Raw genomic sequence first — 16170 nt, 5'->3', positions numbered from 1 at the left:
TGGCCAGGCGGCCTAAGGCGAATGAACCCCCACGGGCGGTGCTGGTGCGGTTCCATCGGTTCAGTGACCAGGGGCGGGATTCTCCGACCCCACGCAGGGTCGGAGAATCAGCCGGCAGCGGCGTTAATCCCGCTCCCGCAGGGTTTTTAAATCTCCCACCGGCCAAAAACCGGCGTTGTGCAAATCCCGCCGGCAGCCTCTGAAAACAGCTGGCGCCGGCGGGATGTCATTATATTTTTAGATTCCCCAAATCTCCGGCCCGGATGGGCCGAAGTCCCGCCGACGTGGCCATGGGTCACGTCGGCGAAAATCACAGTTGCTTTAAAACGGCGTCAACCATTGATGATGGTTGACGCCGTTCAGTGTCGGGGGTGGGTTGCGGCATCGGGGGGGGGGGGGTGTGTTGCGGCATCGGGGGGGTGGGTTGCGGCATCGGGGGGGTGGGTTGCAGCATCGGGGGGGTGGGTTGCGGCCATCGGGGGGTTGCGGCATCGGGGGGGGGTGGGTTGCGGCATCGGGGGGGAGGGGGGTTTGGGGGCAGCGGCGTGCAGAGAGGGGGGCTACGGATGCCCGGGGCCAACGCACCGTCGCCCCCCCCCTCTGTACGCCGCTGCCCCCTACCCCAACCACCCCCCTCTCACCACCCCTACCTCCCTCCAACGCCCCTACCCCCCTCCCCACCACCCCTACCCCCCTCCCCACCACCCCTACCCCCCTCCAACGCCCCTACCCCCCTCCCCACCACCCCTACCCCCCTCCCCACCACCCCTACCCCCCTCCCCACCACCCCTACCCCCCTCCAACGCCGCCCCCCATCTCTCGCAACGCCACAACCCCCCCCCCCTCAACGCCGGGTCCCCCCCCCACCCAACGCCGGGTCCTCCCCCCCCCTCAACGCCGGGTCCCCCCCCCCCCTCCCCGCCGGGCCCCCCCCCCCTCAACGCCGGGTCCCCCCCCCCCCCCCTCAACGCCGGGTCCCCCCCCCCCCTCAACGCCGGTACCCACACCCCGTCCCCCTCCCTCTGAAGGCCGGTACCCACACCCCCCCTCTCTCCTCCTCCCCCCCTTCCTTCCTCCTCCCCCCCTCCTTCCTCCTCCCCCCTCCTTCCTCCTCCCCCCCCTTCCTCCTCCCCCCTCCTTCCTCCTCCCCCCTTCCTTCCTCCTCCCCCCTTCCTTCCTCCGTCCCCCCCCTTCCTTCCTCCCCCCTTCCTTCCTCCCCCCTTCCTTCCTCCCCCCCCTTCCTTCCTCCCCCCTCCCCCCTTCCTTCCTCCCCCCTTCCTTCCTCCGTTAGTGGGGGTGGGGGGTTGCGGCGTTGCGAGAGATAGGGGGCGGCGTTGGAGGGGGGTAGGGGTGGTGGGGAGGGGTGGTGGGGAGGGAGGTAGGGGTGGTGGGGAGGGAGGTAGGGGTGGTGGGGAGGGCGTTAGGGGTGGTGGGGAGGGAGGTAGGGGTGGTGAGGGGGGGGGTGGTTGGGGTAGGGGGCAGCGGCGTTCAGAGGGGGGGGCGACGGTGTGTTGGCCCCGGGCATCCGTCGCCCCCCCTCTCTGCACGCCGCTGCCCCCAAACCCCCACCCCCAAATGCCGGAACCCCCCCCCCCCCAAATACCGGAACTCCCCCCCCCCCCAAATGCCGGAACCCCCCCCCCCCCCCCCGCAAAATGCCGGACCCCCCCCCCCCCCCACCCACCCACCCACCCACCCCACAAATGCCGGGTCTGTCTCTCTCCTCCTTATCTTCCAAAAAACGCCGGGTCTCACCACTTCCGCAGCTGGTGAAACTGACGCGTATCGCGTCAGTCAGCTGCTAGCCCCTCCGGGAATGGAGAATAGCGGCCTAAAAGAAGGCCCCGACGCCGGAGTGATTAACACCGATTTTTCTCGCCGGAAACCCGCGTTACGACGGGCAACGGAGAATCCCGCCCCAGGAGTGTGTTCTCCGATGGGCCAAGAAGGTGAGGAGTAGTAAGTGGGAGAATTCGGTAGTGCGTATCTACCAGGACTGGAGTGCGGAGGTGGCCAAGCGGAGAGCCGGGTTTAACCGGACGAAGGCGGTGCTCCATGGAAAGCAGGTGAAGTTTGGCATGTTGCCGCCTGCGTGCCTGTGGGTCACCTACAAGGACCGGCATCACTACTTTGAGTCCCCGGAGGAAGCGTGGGCCTTTGTGCAGGCTGAAAAGCTGCACTCAAACTAGAGATTGGGGGCTGTGGGAGTTTTTCTATTCTATTCATGTATCATTGTTTATGCTGTAGCGGGTTATTCTGTTTGTTTTTGTTTTTTCTCTCGCTTTCGGATGATGTGGGTTATGGTTCTGTGTTCTTAGGGGGGTACCGGGGTTTGTGGTTGATCTGTGTCTTTGTTTGTACGGAGTTGGTGGTTGGGTTGGGACTGCGGTTTGGGAGCTGCATTGGTGGGGTGGGGCGGTGTGAAAGCGCGGGCTTTTCTCTGGTTTCCCGCGCTGCGGGGCGAGGGGGGTAGAGCTGGTGGCGAGGGGTGTGGTTATTAGACCGGTTTTCCCACGCTGAAACGGTGCCCAGGAGCGTATGCAGGGGAGGAGGGGGTGAGGTTCTATCGCCGTGGGAAACAGGCCGAATGGGTGATGGCCAGGGGCGAGCAGTCGATGGGTTATGGCTAGTCGACGGGGGAGGGGGGGGCGGGGTACCCCCTGACCCGGCTGATTACATGGAATGTGAGGGGGTTGAATGGGCCGGTTAAGCGGGCGCGGGTGTTTTCGCATCTGAAGGGGCTGAAGGCGGACGTGGCCATGCTCCAGGAGACCCACCTGAAGGTGGCGGACCAGGTCCGTCTGAGGAAGGGGTGGGTGGGGCAGGTTTTCCACTCAGGGCTCGACTCGAAGAACCGGGGGCTGGCGATCCTGGTGGGGAAGAGGGTGGCGTTTGAGGCGTCTGAGGTTGTGGCTGATAGTGGCGGCAGATATTTGATGGTGAGCGGTAAGCTGCAGGGGGAGAGGGTGGTGTTGGTTAATGTGTATGCCCCAAATTGGGATGATGCTGGTTTCATGAGGCGTACGTTGGGCCGCATTCCTGGCCTGGAGGTGGGGGGCTTGATCATGGGGGGGGACTTCAATACGGTGCTGGATCCCCTACTGGATCGTTCTAGTTCAAGGACAGGCAGGAGGCCAGCGGCGGCCAAGGTATTGAGGGAGTTTATGGACCAGATGGGAGGAGTGGATCCCTGGAGGTTCGGGAGGCCGAGGGCTCGGGAGTACTCCTTTTTCTTCCATGTGCACAGGGTTTATTCCCGCATTGATTTCTTTGTTTTGAGCAGGGGACTGGTCCCGAGGGTGGAGGAGGCCGAATATTCGGCTATCGCGATATCGCACCATGCTCCGCATTGGGTGGATCTGTAGATGGGGGAGGCGCGGGACCAGCGCCCGCTTTGGCGTCTGGACGTGGGGTTGTTGGCTGATGAGGTGTGTAGGAGGGTTCGGGGATGTATCGAGAGGTACCTCGAGGTCAATGATACTGGGGAGGTCCAGGTGAGGATGGTGTGGGAGGCTCTGAAGGCAGTGATTAGGGGGGAGCTAATCTCCATCCGAGCCCATAGGGAGAGGGGGGAGAGGAGGGAGAGGGAGAGACTGGTGGAGGAGCTGTTGAGTGTGGATAGGAGGTACGCAGAGGCCCCGGAGGAGGGATTGCTGGGGGAACGGCGTAGCTTGCAGGCCAAGTTTGATTTATTGACCACCTGAAAGGCGGAGACACAGTGGAGGAAGGCGCAGAGAGCGGTCTATGAGTATGGAGAGAAGGCGAGCAGGATGCTGGCGCATCAGCTTCGTAAGTGGGACTCGGCTAGGGAGATTGGTGGAGTGAAGGATAGAGATGGGAATGTGGTGCGGCAGGGGGCAGAGGTCAATGAGGTCTTTAGGGACTTCTATAGGGAACTGTACCGGTCGGAGCCGCCGGCGGTGGGAGGGGGAATGCAGAATTCTTTGGACAGGCTCCGATTTCCAAGGGTGCAGGAGGAGCAGGTGGAGGGACTGGGGGCGCCGATCGAGTTGGAGGAGCTGGTCAGTGGGATTGGCCACATGCAGTCGGGGAAGGCGCCAGGACCGGATGGGTTCCCGGATGAATTTTATAAGAAATACGCGGACCTGCTGGGCCCCCTGTTGGTTAGGACCTTTAACGAGGCATGGGAGGGGGGTGTTCTGCCCACGACGATGTCTCGGGCACTAATCTCCCTGATCCTGAAGCGTGATAAGGACCCCTTGCAGTGCGGTTCATACAGGCCGATTTCACTGCTGAATGTAGACGCCAAGTTGCTGGCAAAGATCTTGGCCACTAAAATAGAGGACTGTGTGCCGGGGGTGATACATGAAGATCAGGCGGGTTTTGTGAAGGGGAGGCAGCTGAACACTAACGTGCGAAGGCTGCTAAATGTGATAATGATGCCGGCAGCAGAAGGAGAGGTGGAGATTATGGTGGCATTGGATGCGGAGAAGGCCTTTGACAGGGTTGAGTGCGGGTACTTGTGGGAGGTGTTGGAGAGGTTTGGGTTTGGGGTGGGGTTTATTAAATGGGTGAGGTTGCTGTACGAGGCCCCGATGGCGAGTGTAGCGACAAATGGGAGGAGGTCCGAGTACTTCAGGCTCCACCGCGGGACAAGGCAGGGGTGCCCCCTGTCCCCCTTGCTTTTTGCACTGGCAATAGAGCCTCTTGCCATGGCTCTCGGGGAGTCGAGGAGGTGGAGGGATTTGGTGTGAGGTGGGGAGGAGCACCGAGTGTCGCTGTATGCGGACGATTTGCTGCTGTATGTAGCAGACCCGGTGGGGGGGGAATGCCAGAGGTGATGGAGATTCTTGCTGAGTTCGGGAGTTTCTCGGGATATAAATTGAACCTGGGCAAGAGTGAGCTGTTTGTCGTACACCCGGGAGATCAGGAGGAGGGGATTGGTAGGCTCCCGCTAAAGAGGGCAGTGAGGAGTTTTAGGTACCTGGGGGTTCAGGTGGCTAGGAGCTGGGGGACTCTGCAGAAGCTCAATTTTACTAGGTTGGTGGAGCAGATGGAGGAGGAATTTAAAAAGTGGGACATGCTGCCGTTGTCGTTGGCGGGTAGAGTACAGTCCGTTAAAATGACGGTGCTCCCGAGGTTTTTGTTTTTGTTTCAGTGCCTCCCCATTTTCGTTCCGAGGGCCTTTTTTAGGAGGGTGAACAGTAGCATTCTGGGATTTGTTTGGGCGCATGGGACTCTGAGGGTAAGGAGGGTCTTTTTGGAGTGGGGCAGGGATAGAGGGGGGCTGGCACTGCCCAACCTCCCTGGGCGGCTAATGTCTCGATGGTACGCAAGTGGGTAATGGAGTGGGAGGGGGCAGCATGGGAAAGGATGGAGATGGCGTCCTGCGGAGGCACGAGCCTGAAGGCACTAGTAACGGCGCCGCTGCCGCTCCCTCCAACGAGGTACACTACGAGCCCGGTGGTGGCGGCCACCCTCAAAATTTGGGGGCAGTGGAGGCAACACAGGGGGGAAGTGGGGGGCTCGGTGGAGGCCCCGCTGCGGGGGAACCACCGGTTTGTCCCAGGGAACATGGAAGGCGGGTTCCTGGGGTGGCACAGGGCGGGCATTAGGAAGTTGGGAGACCTGTTTATTGACGGGAGGTTCGCGAGCCTTGGTGAACTGGAGGAGAAGTTTGAGCTCCCCCCGGGGAATATGTTCAGGTACCTTCAGGTCAAGGTGTTTGCTACGCGACAGGTGGAGGGGTTCCCTTTGCTGCCCCCGCAGGGGGGTAAGTGATAGGGTGCTTTTGGGGGTGTGGGTCGGGGATGGGAAGGTGTCTGACATCTACCAGGTAATGCAGGAGGTGGAGGAGGCGTCGGTAGAGGAGCTGAAGGCTAAGTGGGAGGTGGAGCTGGGGGAGCAGATTGAGGAGGGGACATGGGCGGACGCCCTGGAGAGGGTGAACTCCTCCTCTTCATGTGCGAGGCTTAGTCTCATCCAGTACAAGGTGCTGCACCGGGCCCACATGTTCGGATCTAGGATGAGTAGGTTCTTTGGGGCGAAGGCAGGTGCGTCAGGTGTTCGGGGAGTCCAGCGAACCATGCCCATATGTTCTGGGCATGCCCAGCACTGGAGATGTTCTGGAAGGGGGTGGCGGGGACGGTGTCGAGGGTGGTGGGATCCAGGGTCAAGCCAGGCTGGGGACTCGCGATATTTGGGGTTGGGATGGAGCCGGGAGTGCAGGAGGCGAAAGTGGCCGATGTCTTGGCATTTGCGTCCCTAGTAGCCCGGCGGAGGTTCTTGCTGCAGTGGAAAGATGCGAGACCTCCGAGTGTGGGGACCTGGATTAATGACATGGCAGGACTCATTAAGTTAGAAAGGGTCAAGTTCGCCCTGAGGGGGTTGGTACAAGGGTTCTTTAGGAGGTGGCAGCCTTTCCTCGACTTTCTGGCTCAACGATAAGGGACTAGGTCAGCAGCAGCAGCAACCCAGGGGGGAGGGGGGGAAGGGAGGAGGGGGTTTAGGGGGATAGTGTTTAAGTTAATTTGCTTATTGTTAAGTTATTCTGTTGTTTATTGGGGTTGGGGGAATGTGGGGGGGTTTGTTATATGCGTTGTTACGGGTGCCGGGGGGTGTTTATTATTATTATTATTATTATTGTTATTATTGTTTTGTTGATATATATTTTTCAAAAAATTCCAATAAAAATTATTTTTAAAAAAAAAGATTATGCTGCCCGCTTTCCCCCGGCAGCGGGAGGTGTAGATGGAGTCCATGGATGGGAGGCAGGTTTGTGTGATGGACTGGGCGGTATTCACGACTCTCTGAAGTTCCTTACGGTCCTGGGCCGAGCAGTTGCCATACCAGGCTGTGATGCAGCCTGATAGGATGCTTTCTGTAGTGCATCTGTAAAAGTTGGTACGGGTTAATGTGGACATGCCGAATTTCCTTAGTTTCCTGAGGAAGTATAGGCGCTGTTGTGCTTTCTTGGTGATGGCGTCGACGTGAGTGGACCAGGACAGATTTTTGGTGATGTGCACCCCTAGGAATTTGAAACTGCTAACCATCTCCACCTCGGCCCCATTGATGCTGACAGGGGTGTGTACAGTACTTTGCTTCCTGAAGTCAATGACCAGCTCTTTAGTTTTGCTGGCATTGAGGGAGAGATTGTTGTCGTTACACCACTCCACCAGGTTCTCTATCTCCCTCCTGTATTCTGACTCATCGTTATTCGAGATCCAGCCCACTATGGTCGTATCGTCAGCAAACATGTAGATGGAGTTGGAACCATGTTTTGCCACGCAGTCGTGTGAGTACAGGGAGTAGAGTAGGGGGCTAAGTACGCAGCCTTGCAGGGCACCGGTATTGAAGACTATTGTGGAGGAGGTGTTGTTGTTCATTCTTACTGATTGTGGTCTGTTGGTCAGAAATCGAGGATCCAGTTGCAGAGTGGAGAGCCAAGTCCTAGGTTTTGGAGCTTTAATATGAGCTTGGCTGGGATTATGGTGTTGAAGGCGGAGCTGTAGTCAATGAAAAGGACAGCAAACAAAGGGAAATTGCATTTCATAGACGGGATTCTCCGACCCCCCGCAGGGTCGGAGAATCGCCGGGGGGCGGCGTGAATCCCGACCCCGCTGGCTGCCGAATTCTCCGGCGCCGGAGATTTGGCAGGGGTGGGAATCACGCCGCGCCAGTCGGCGGCCGCTGACAGTGCCCCCCCCCCCCCCCCCCCCCCCCCCCCCCCCCCCCCCCGACGATTCTCAGGGCCATGATTAACCGAGTGGCCACCCGTTATTCGGCCAGTCCAGCTGGCCTATGTTAAACAAGATATTTGCCGGCGGGACCTGGCTGCGCGGGAGGGGGGGGGGGGGGGGGGGATCTAGCCCCGGGAGGTGCCCCCACAGTGGCCTGGCCCGCGATCGGGGCCCACCGATCCACGGGCGGGCCTGTGCCGTGGGGGCACTTGATTCTTCCGCACGGGCGGCTGTAGCGGTCTACCATGGCCGGTGTGGAGATGAAGCCCTCTGCGCATGCACTGGAATGACGCCAGCTGACGCTCCCGCGCATGCGTCAACTCGCGCCAGCTGGCGGAGGCCCTTCGGCGCCGGTTGGCGTGGTGCCAAACCCCTTCCCCGGAGTGAACAGTGGTCTCTCCCCCACCACAATCAACTCGTGGGCAATGAGAAGAGAGGGTAATATTCTGGATGTGTTCAAGATTTGATGGGGAGGGTCTTTCTCATCACCTGCCAATCTACATCTTGGCACTTATTTGAAAATTCCGGTGATGAGGCATCCAACCAAATTACTGACAGTCTGCTCAGGAAATCAGCTGGGATCTGCTATCTTCTGTTCCTGCAGTGCCTCTAGGATATCATGTGCAGTCCATTGACTTTTGGTCAAAGTGTTTTTCTGCATAAACCTTTCCATGAGGGATAGGTGATATGGCACGGTCCAACAACATGGCCAGATCCATTCTTCGAGATACTGGATGAACTGGTGCCTCAGCACATGGTGACATTTGGTGTTTGGATACTGATTATCTATGCACAGCTTGATACAGCCCCAGACAAAAGTAGCTATCACGATGAGGAAAAACGGGGCATGTTTCTTTTCCCCTTTAACTAGAGGTCTGTACACCCAATCCCTGTGAACACAGCCCATTTATAACCACCAGATAAAGTGGAAGGTGGCTCGTGTTTGCCATGGCACAGGTGTGAGGAATGGACCAAACTGCGGCACATCCAGCAACACAAAGAGAGTGCCTCACACCTGGTGTCCAGAGTTTTACCTGCGATGGAGAGGGAGCATCGCTCCCACGTGCCCAGTTTTTGCTTAACCATAGTTTGTCATTCCTTCCAGTTTTTAGTGCATGCCATGAACAGGAAAGGAGAGAGAAGGCAGCCCTGCCTGACTCCAGGTTTGATCAGAAAGCTTTCTGCTTCCCACCCATTGAGTGAAACTGCGCTATTGACGTTTGTGCAGAACAGTTGGATCCAATTGAGGATTCCATCTCCAAACTCCATTTTGGAGAGCACACACATCATGTAAGTGTGTAACCTTCTGTCAAAGGCCTTCCCCTGGCCCAAGCTGATGGATGAAGTGCCCACCCCTTGCTCCCTGTCCAGTACATATGCAATTGTATCCCTGAGTAACATGAGGTTCTCAGAGATCTTCCTGACAGATACAGCGCAAGTCTCATCAGGACAGATTACCAACTCCAGAGCAAGCGTGATCTTGAAAATTTGGACTGCCTTTTGCAGTCCACAATGAATACCTTCTGAACAGTTTAGCATGAGCAGCACATTGTTTAGCACTGTTGCTTCACAGCACCATGGGCCCCAGGTTCCCACTCTGTGTGGAGTCTGTACGTTCTCCCCGTGTCTGCGTGGGTTTCCTCCGGGTGCTCTAGTTTCCTCCCAAAAGTCCCGAAAGTCACGTTTGTTAGTTGAATTGGACATTCAGAATTCTCCCTCAGTCTGCCCGAACAGGCGCCAGAGTGTGGCAACTAGGGGATTTTCGCAGTAACTTCATTGCAGTGTTGATGTAAGCCTACTTGTGACAATAAAGATTATTATTATGAACAGTTAAGAATATAAGTATATGGTAAAAGCAGCTGACGAAGCTGGATTCTGCCATTACACACTGAAGTGGTTGGAGCTTCTTTTAAAACTGTTCAGTGGGATAGATGAATCTAACATGGCCTGAATTAAACAAAACATGGAAAAGTCACCCATTTCTTTCCATGCTATTGAGGGTAATCCATTTGTTTTACAAGGCTACCAATTTCCCTAATTAAAGCTTTTACTTTGCGACATCAGAGATAGTTCAGTTGGAACAAAGGGCTAATTGAACCATGATCTAGCTTGGAGCAATTAAAAACATTTGGACAAGTCAATTCTCAAAAAATAAAGCATTGTGCTGCCGAATCGATTCTTTGTATTATGCTGGGATGTGCGTTGACAGGCAATAACTTTTCTGGAGTGAATTGTGTCTAATTGAATAAACACGGTGATTAGACGTTACAACAAGCTTCGTAAGCTGGAGAGATTCATCCTGGAGCAGAATATCGACAGAGGCAGGTGTTTGTGTGGGCACCCAGGAAAATGGTGATAAATATTCCAATGAAGATAAAATATTGTTCATCGTTCCCTTTGTATTTTCTGGAGCAAAATTGTGAATAAATTTCTCATCATAATGATAGTGCATAAGCTATAATAACAAAGCTAGCTGACATGGAAGGGTTCTTTGATGAACATTACAGATCTCAGCTATTTGGGGAAAGTAATTGTCACAGCTGGGTGTTGCAAGTGTACACTAAAGCTGTTATAGCTCCTTTTAAAGCTGTTCTGTGGGATAGATTAATCTATGACGGCCTGGTGTGAGTGAAGCATGACAATTTCATGTACACTTGAATTATTGTTCGGTAAAATAGTCAAAGGCCCTGTGTAATTTTCCTGTTGATGGCGCATTTATGGATTTTGCTCCCTCTGTTTTTTCCCCTCTCCCCTGCTGAAGTCACTGACCCAGGGGCCCACATGTAAAAGCAGCTCTTTAGCTTTTGACCAGTGTGGAAAAGGGATCCTAAAACCAGCATTGGGCCTTTCAACAGGATTCCTGCCTGAGGTTACATCACCAGAAGGTGTAGGAGCAGAAATAGGCCATTCGGCCCATCATGTCTGCTCCGCCATTCAATCAAGTTGGAAGAAACCCTGCAGGAGTTGACCCTTCACCTGTCATGTTGATTTAATTAAACAACGAGTTGTGCTTATTATGTTTGCATATATAATTAACCAGCGGACTTCCCCTGGCATTGCTCCCAGTAAGTGTAAAAATATATAAAATGTGTTTTTGTCCATATAATCTGCAGTGTCTTATGCTTCTGCAAAGGCAGTGTTGCGTCCTGCTAATGCCACCATGTATAAATTGTAGTTGGGTCACTGGAAGGTGAAGCCAGTTGAAGTTGTAGATTGGCAGGTGTTTGTTAATTTTGGGTTCCTGGTGAACGATAAGGGACGTCTTGTGGTTCACTGGACAGCATTCTGCTTCTGATCCAGTCGCTCCAGGTTCAAGTCCTACCCCAGGACCTGATGGCCATGGTAGGTGCATTCATAACGCAAACAGATTGATTATCACCCTACAAAATCCTTCCACCACACTTACGGCAGATGGTAAAAGCAGGAGAAACTGCTGCCTCATGGTCCCATGGACCCGAATTCAATTCCGAGCTTGGGTGTGTGGAGTTTGCACATTCTCCCCGTGTCTGTGTGGGATTCCTCCAGGTAATCCAGGTTCCTCCCACAGTACAAAGATGTGTGGTGAGGTGGACTGGATGTGTTAACTTGTCCCTTAGTGTGTCCAAAAGGATAGGTGGGGTTATGGGGATGGGGGGGGGATGAACTTAGGTGGGGTGCGCTTTTGGAGGGTCAATGCAGACTTGATGGGCCGAATGGCCTCCTTCTCCACTGTAGGGATTTTGTGATTCTATGAAACTACTGGTCTGCCATGCTTGATGTGCAGTGACGGCACTCAAGCTATATAGCCCCTGGTGACAGACTAGTGACCTGTTGCATGGATAACTAGCCATGAAAGCAAACCTAAGCAATGTGCTTTTGTCAGCCACATGCATGACTAGAAAGCCTCCAAGTCCATTTTGATGGTAAGACCATATGGTTTGGAGCAGGAGTACGACATGAGACTTCTTTTCATTTAAAAAAACATTTTTGCATCCACAACGATAATGTACCACTTTGAGGGGTGACCAGAGTGTTACATCTCACATGTGACTTCCCGGTGCACAATATAGATGCTCTCAATATTTGAAAGTTGCACAGAAGAATTATGGCTTCAGGGCTACAACACACTTTATTTTATTGGTTGCAATAGAGCACAGGGTCTGGTAATAACTGTGTTCCTTTCTAGTTTTATACAGTTTGTCCATCTCTGCATGAGTCTGCTACATTTAAAACGGACCGTCCGTACAGTTGTACTCCGTGTGCAGTCCTTGTTCGGTCTAGGAAATGAAAAAAAAATAGCGTTAATATCAAGCTGGCCAGTGATGCAAACACCGTGTTCACTATGAATTATTTAACAGTGTGAGGAGAGTATTTCTGACTTTGAAGGTCTCTTTTGAAGATGAAAACAAGGTGCTCCCTTCAGATTTTATGTCTCGCCACCCACAACAGATCACACTTCTTCCCACCTTTGCCCATTAATGTAATCGGCTGCAACTCTGCGTGACAGCACGTGCCTTGCCTGAAAATGTTCCCTCCCATTAACCTCTCCTCCCCAATCTCATGAAAGAAAGAGACAGATCTTCAGCCGGTTCCCACTAGGAAAGCTAATAGATGTGAACATACTGAACTCTGAAGCCTCCCCAGCTTTCGTTGAAACACTTTGGGGTTGTTTCAGGTCAGGATGCAGCTTCCTACATGACTACTAACTCAGTGGCACTCCATCCCAGCTATTCCTAATTCGGGCCACTCAACCATTTCAACCTGTTTAAGGAGACTATGGGCAGAGCCATGTGTCCTCCCCATGGCGGGTTTGGTTGCGTGAGGGGGCGGGGTGTGTGCATTTAATCAGGCAGGCAGGTGAGGACCTTCCCACATCCACCTGGTTTGAGTCCACGGCAGGAAGGGAACGTGGATGAGCTTGCTGCAAGAAATTGATGTCCACTTAAGGGCCTCACCCCACCAAAAGTGGGCAGGGGGCTCACCAAGCAGGGAGCGGGACAAGAAAACCCATTGTGTCCCTCATTCAAAGGCACTTGGTGCCTGCTTGAGGGTCCAGCATCTGGAAAGGGAGGCTGCTGCTGAGAGCCACCCTTCTGCCCTTGCTGGTGTCCCCACCCTTCTCCCCCTCCCCCACCCCCAGCGACACCCTCCCACCCACCATTGCTTACCTCCACCCTGGAATCCAGCATTCATTGTGGGCCTAGGGTGGGTGTGGAACCTGGGGCAGCCTTCGCGTCACTGGTGGCACTTGCATTTTGTGGAGCTGCTGGCATCTGGCTGGAAGCTCTGGCTGGGTGGGGTTTATGGGCCTTGATCCCAGGAAAGACCCTGCCAATGGCCTATCAACCGCCCGAGTAGAACATCATGCATTGGGCCTTCCTGGTGAGGTGGGGCTCTCACCAGCTTTCCAGCTGGCAGCCGAAACTCCCGTTACCTCTGCAAGATTCCACGCTACTCATTCGTAAAGGCCACCAGTCGCTAGGGGAGATGAACCAACTATTCGAATGCAGTAGGATTTTTAATGTTTTACATATAAATAAATACAGAACTGCATCAAAAAGGCTTTGCACTCAGAAAGAGCGAAACACTGGAAAAAGAATTTCCAAGTAAATATTTCCCATAAATTACTGTTTATGTTTCAATGCTGGTTGGTCAACAATGCTGTTTAATCACTTCCCCATCCTAACCTAGATGTTGATGTTCAAGACTCAGTTTGATTTGAATCCTGGAATATTGGTGGTCCAGTGTTGTGCGTGGTACTTCACACCTACACCTGCCCAGTTACAGACATTCAGTACAGGAAATGGAAACTTGTTGCTATAAATTGTTCATTTCTAATCAAACCCATGAACTCATTTCCGGTGTGTAATACAGCGTGAGCTTTGTAATTGTTTCTGAAATGTTGACGCCCTGGATTGACGTAAATATTAAGATCTGGAATGAATACTGACAATTACTGACCCAAACAGACATAATTAATTAATTATAAACAGCAAACTTGTTTCAGCAGGCTCTTTCAAAGTATTTCAACAAACTATCTCCTTTATTTCCATTAGCTAGCTTGATATCTGATCAAATTAAATTAAAGATCAGTGCCATTTTGAAATAGTTTATTAATAATTCCAGGCATTCTGTTACGTTAAAACAGCTCTGAAGGTGCAATGGATAAATGTGCTATGATACTGGGCGATGCAGACCAGCTTTTTTTAAACACTTCTTGGGAAGCTTAATGCCCATCCCCTGTTGCCCTGAACTTGTGGGGGATAGTGCAGCCATGAGGATGCCGGATAGATTTGATCCCCAGTCTGTGCTGCTTCTCGTTGCCATCTAATAATCCTTACTTGCAGACACCTCTCCTAAAAGAACCTTAAAAGTTGAGGCAGAATTTTTAAAGGGAAGAATAAGTAAATAGGTCAAGCAGAGGAAGACGTAGTGGAATGGGGAGAGATGGGTAAACTGTTTATAACTAGTTCTGCAACTAGTTAACCAAATAAATGTTTAGAAGTAGCAGTCATCGGAGGCAGCACGGTGGCGCAGTGGGTTAGCCCTGTTGCCTCACGGCGCTGAGGTCCCAGGTTTGATCCTGGCTCTGGGTCACTGTCCGTGTGGAGTTTGCACATTCTCCTTGTGTTTGCGTGGGTTTCACCCCCACAACCCAAAGATGAGCAAGCTAGGTGGATTGGCCACGCTAAATTGCCCCTTAATTGGAAAAAAAATGAATTGAGTACTGTAAATTTATAAAGAAAAAAAAAGTAGCAGTCATCAGATAAACATTCTTTTCATCTAACCTCTTTTCCCCTGAGTAACAAGTCGGACTTCATCCAGAATGCTTGATAGACATGACCAAGATCTAATCGTTGTGTTTATACTTCAGCTGATCAAACAACAGGTGAATGTCAAATGATTCTAACCTTCAGAGATTGATGCAGGCTTGACATTCAACAGTGATTTAATTTGTATTCTCTTTCCAGAATTGCTCGAGGCACAACCTGTCTTAATCAATTGTTTTGATTGGTGTGGCCTAATGTGAAATTTAAATTGCGCTTTATGATTTATGATGATGATTTTGCAATCAAGGAAAATGCCTTATTGTTTGCGACAGTGATCAAGTTAGTCTTATCATCCTCCTATTAGGAATCCTGTACAAAGGAAATGGAGAAAATCAGTTCATTTCTCAGCAGCCAGCTGTGATCAACAGCATCATGGGCAATGGGCGAAGACGCAGCATCTCTTGCCCGAGCTGCAATGGCCAGTCGGATGGCAACAAACTCCTGGCGCCCGTGGCTCTGGCGTGTGGCATCGACGGCAGCTTATATGTCGGTGATTTCAACTACATCCGCCGTATCTTCCCTTCTGGGAATGTGACGAGCATTCTAGAACTGAGGTAGGTCCAGAACAACAAAACTTGTCCTGCATACTACAGCTTCCGCACAATAGAAAATGTTTTTCTTTTCAACTCTCCCTCTCTATTACTTTCCCACTGGGACACAGAATCTAAGCGGCTGTGCAAATTAAATGATCAAATTTTGCAGCAATGCCAGACCCATCTCCTCTCGCCCCACCTGTGATATTATCATAACTGTAAGAACTGCAAGGGTTAATGAAGTGTCTAGCGTAGCCACTAGAGGGAGCTACAGTTATACATATATAAGTCAGTGATGAGCCATTAAGCCTTGTGGGAGAGTGTGTGCAGGAGTTAGCTGGAGAAAGTCAGAAGTACAAATAGTGTGAGTGAGAGCAGATCATAGTTTATATCAGTATTAAGATTAGCTGTAGATGAGTGTAGTTTAAATGTTAATAATCAACTGTGTATTCTTTAGGAGTATGTCAAATCCAAATTAGTAGTGTTAATAGGTTTATAGCTTTGTTTAAGTTTGAGCTATTTTGCTGTCTTTGTGAACACTGCACCAACCATTCTGAATTTAAGCCACACAAAGAACACCACACCACCCACCCATCAGGAGGACAGTTGAGAGGGTGGGGGTCACTCAGGTGGATGGGGATGGAATGGAGGGTAGGGAGCATCGTTGGGGTGATGGGATTTGAGGGTGTAGCCAAGGGTTGTAGGGAGGTTGCTGGGGTTTGCAGTTCAGGAGTGAGGAGGACATTTGGGGGAGTAGAGAGCAGGCCGGGGGCTGTGGGTGTAGTCAGGAAGTGTGGAGGGCATTCGGGGGCTCAGGCTATAGTTGAAGCGGACAGGAGGGCCATTGGGGGAGTGGCCATGTGGTCGGTCGATTCCACAGTGGGTCAGGGAATTCGGTGGGCAGTCAGTAGGGTACCTGGGGGTATCGTGAGGGGTTGGCGTGTGAAGATGTACTTTGGGGAATGGGTGCGGTTGGGAGTGCCATGAGGGTTTAGGGTATCAGATGGGTGGGGGGAGGGAACTTTAGCTGGGGGCATCCTGTGGTGGGCAGGAAGTGGGGGGGGGGGGAATCCCGTGGGGGTGGGGAGCATATTGGAGTGGGTCACTGCTACAGTTACCCAAAGTTAG

The 16170-nt window shown here is 52.9% G+C and overlaps 1 protein-coding gene across 25 annotated transcripts in view; it reads left to right on the top strand.

The window, feature by feature from the left end:
• Positions 1 to 16170, top strand: part of tenm3 (teneurin transmembrane protein 3) — a 4148867-nt gene that overhangs the window by 4060405 nt on the left and 72292 nt on the right. For all 25 annotated transcript variants that reach the window (XM_038805737.1, XM_038805738.1, XM_038805732.1 and 22 more), the window contains one exon: positions 14814 to 15063. In XM_038805737.1, the coding sequence (XP_038661665.1) occupies positions 14814 to 15063 (250 nt within the window). The remainder of the gene's footprint in view (positions 1 to 14813; positions 15064 to 16170) is intronic.

Source organism: Scyliorhinus canicula, chromosome 8 (assembly GCF_902713615.1).
Source record: "Scyliorhinus canicula chromosome 8, sScyCan1.1, whole genome shotgun sequence".
Taxonomy (NCBI): domain Eukaryota; kingdom Metazoa; phylum Chordata; class Chondrichthyes; order Carcharhiniformes; family Scyliorhinidae; genus Scyliorhinus; species Scyliorhinus canicula.
Note: the sequence above shows the minus strand (reverse complement) of the source record. Positions and strands in the feature narration are given on the sequence as shown.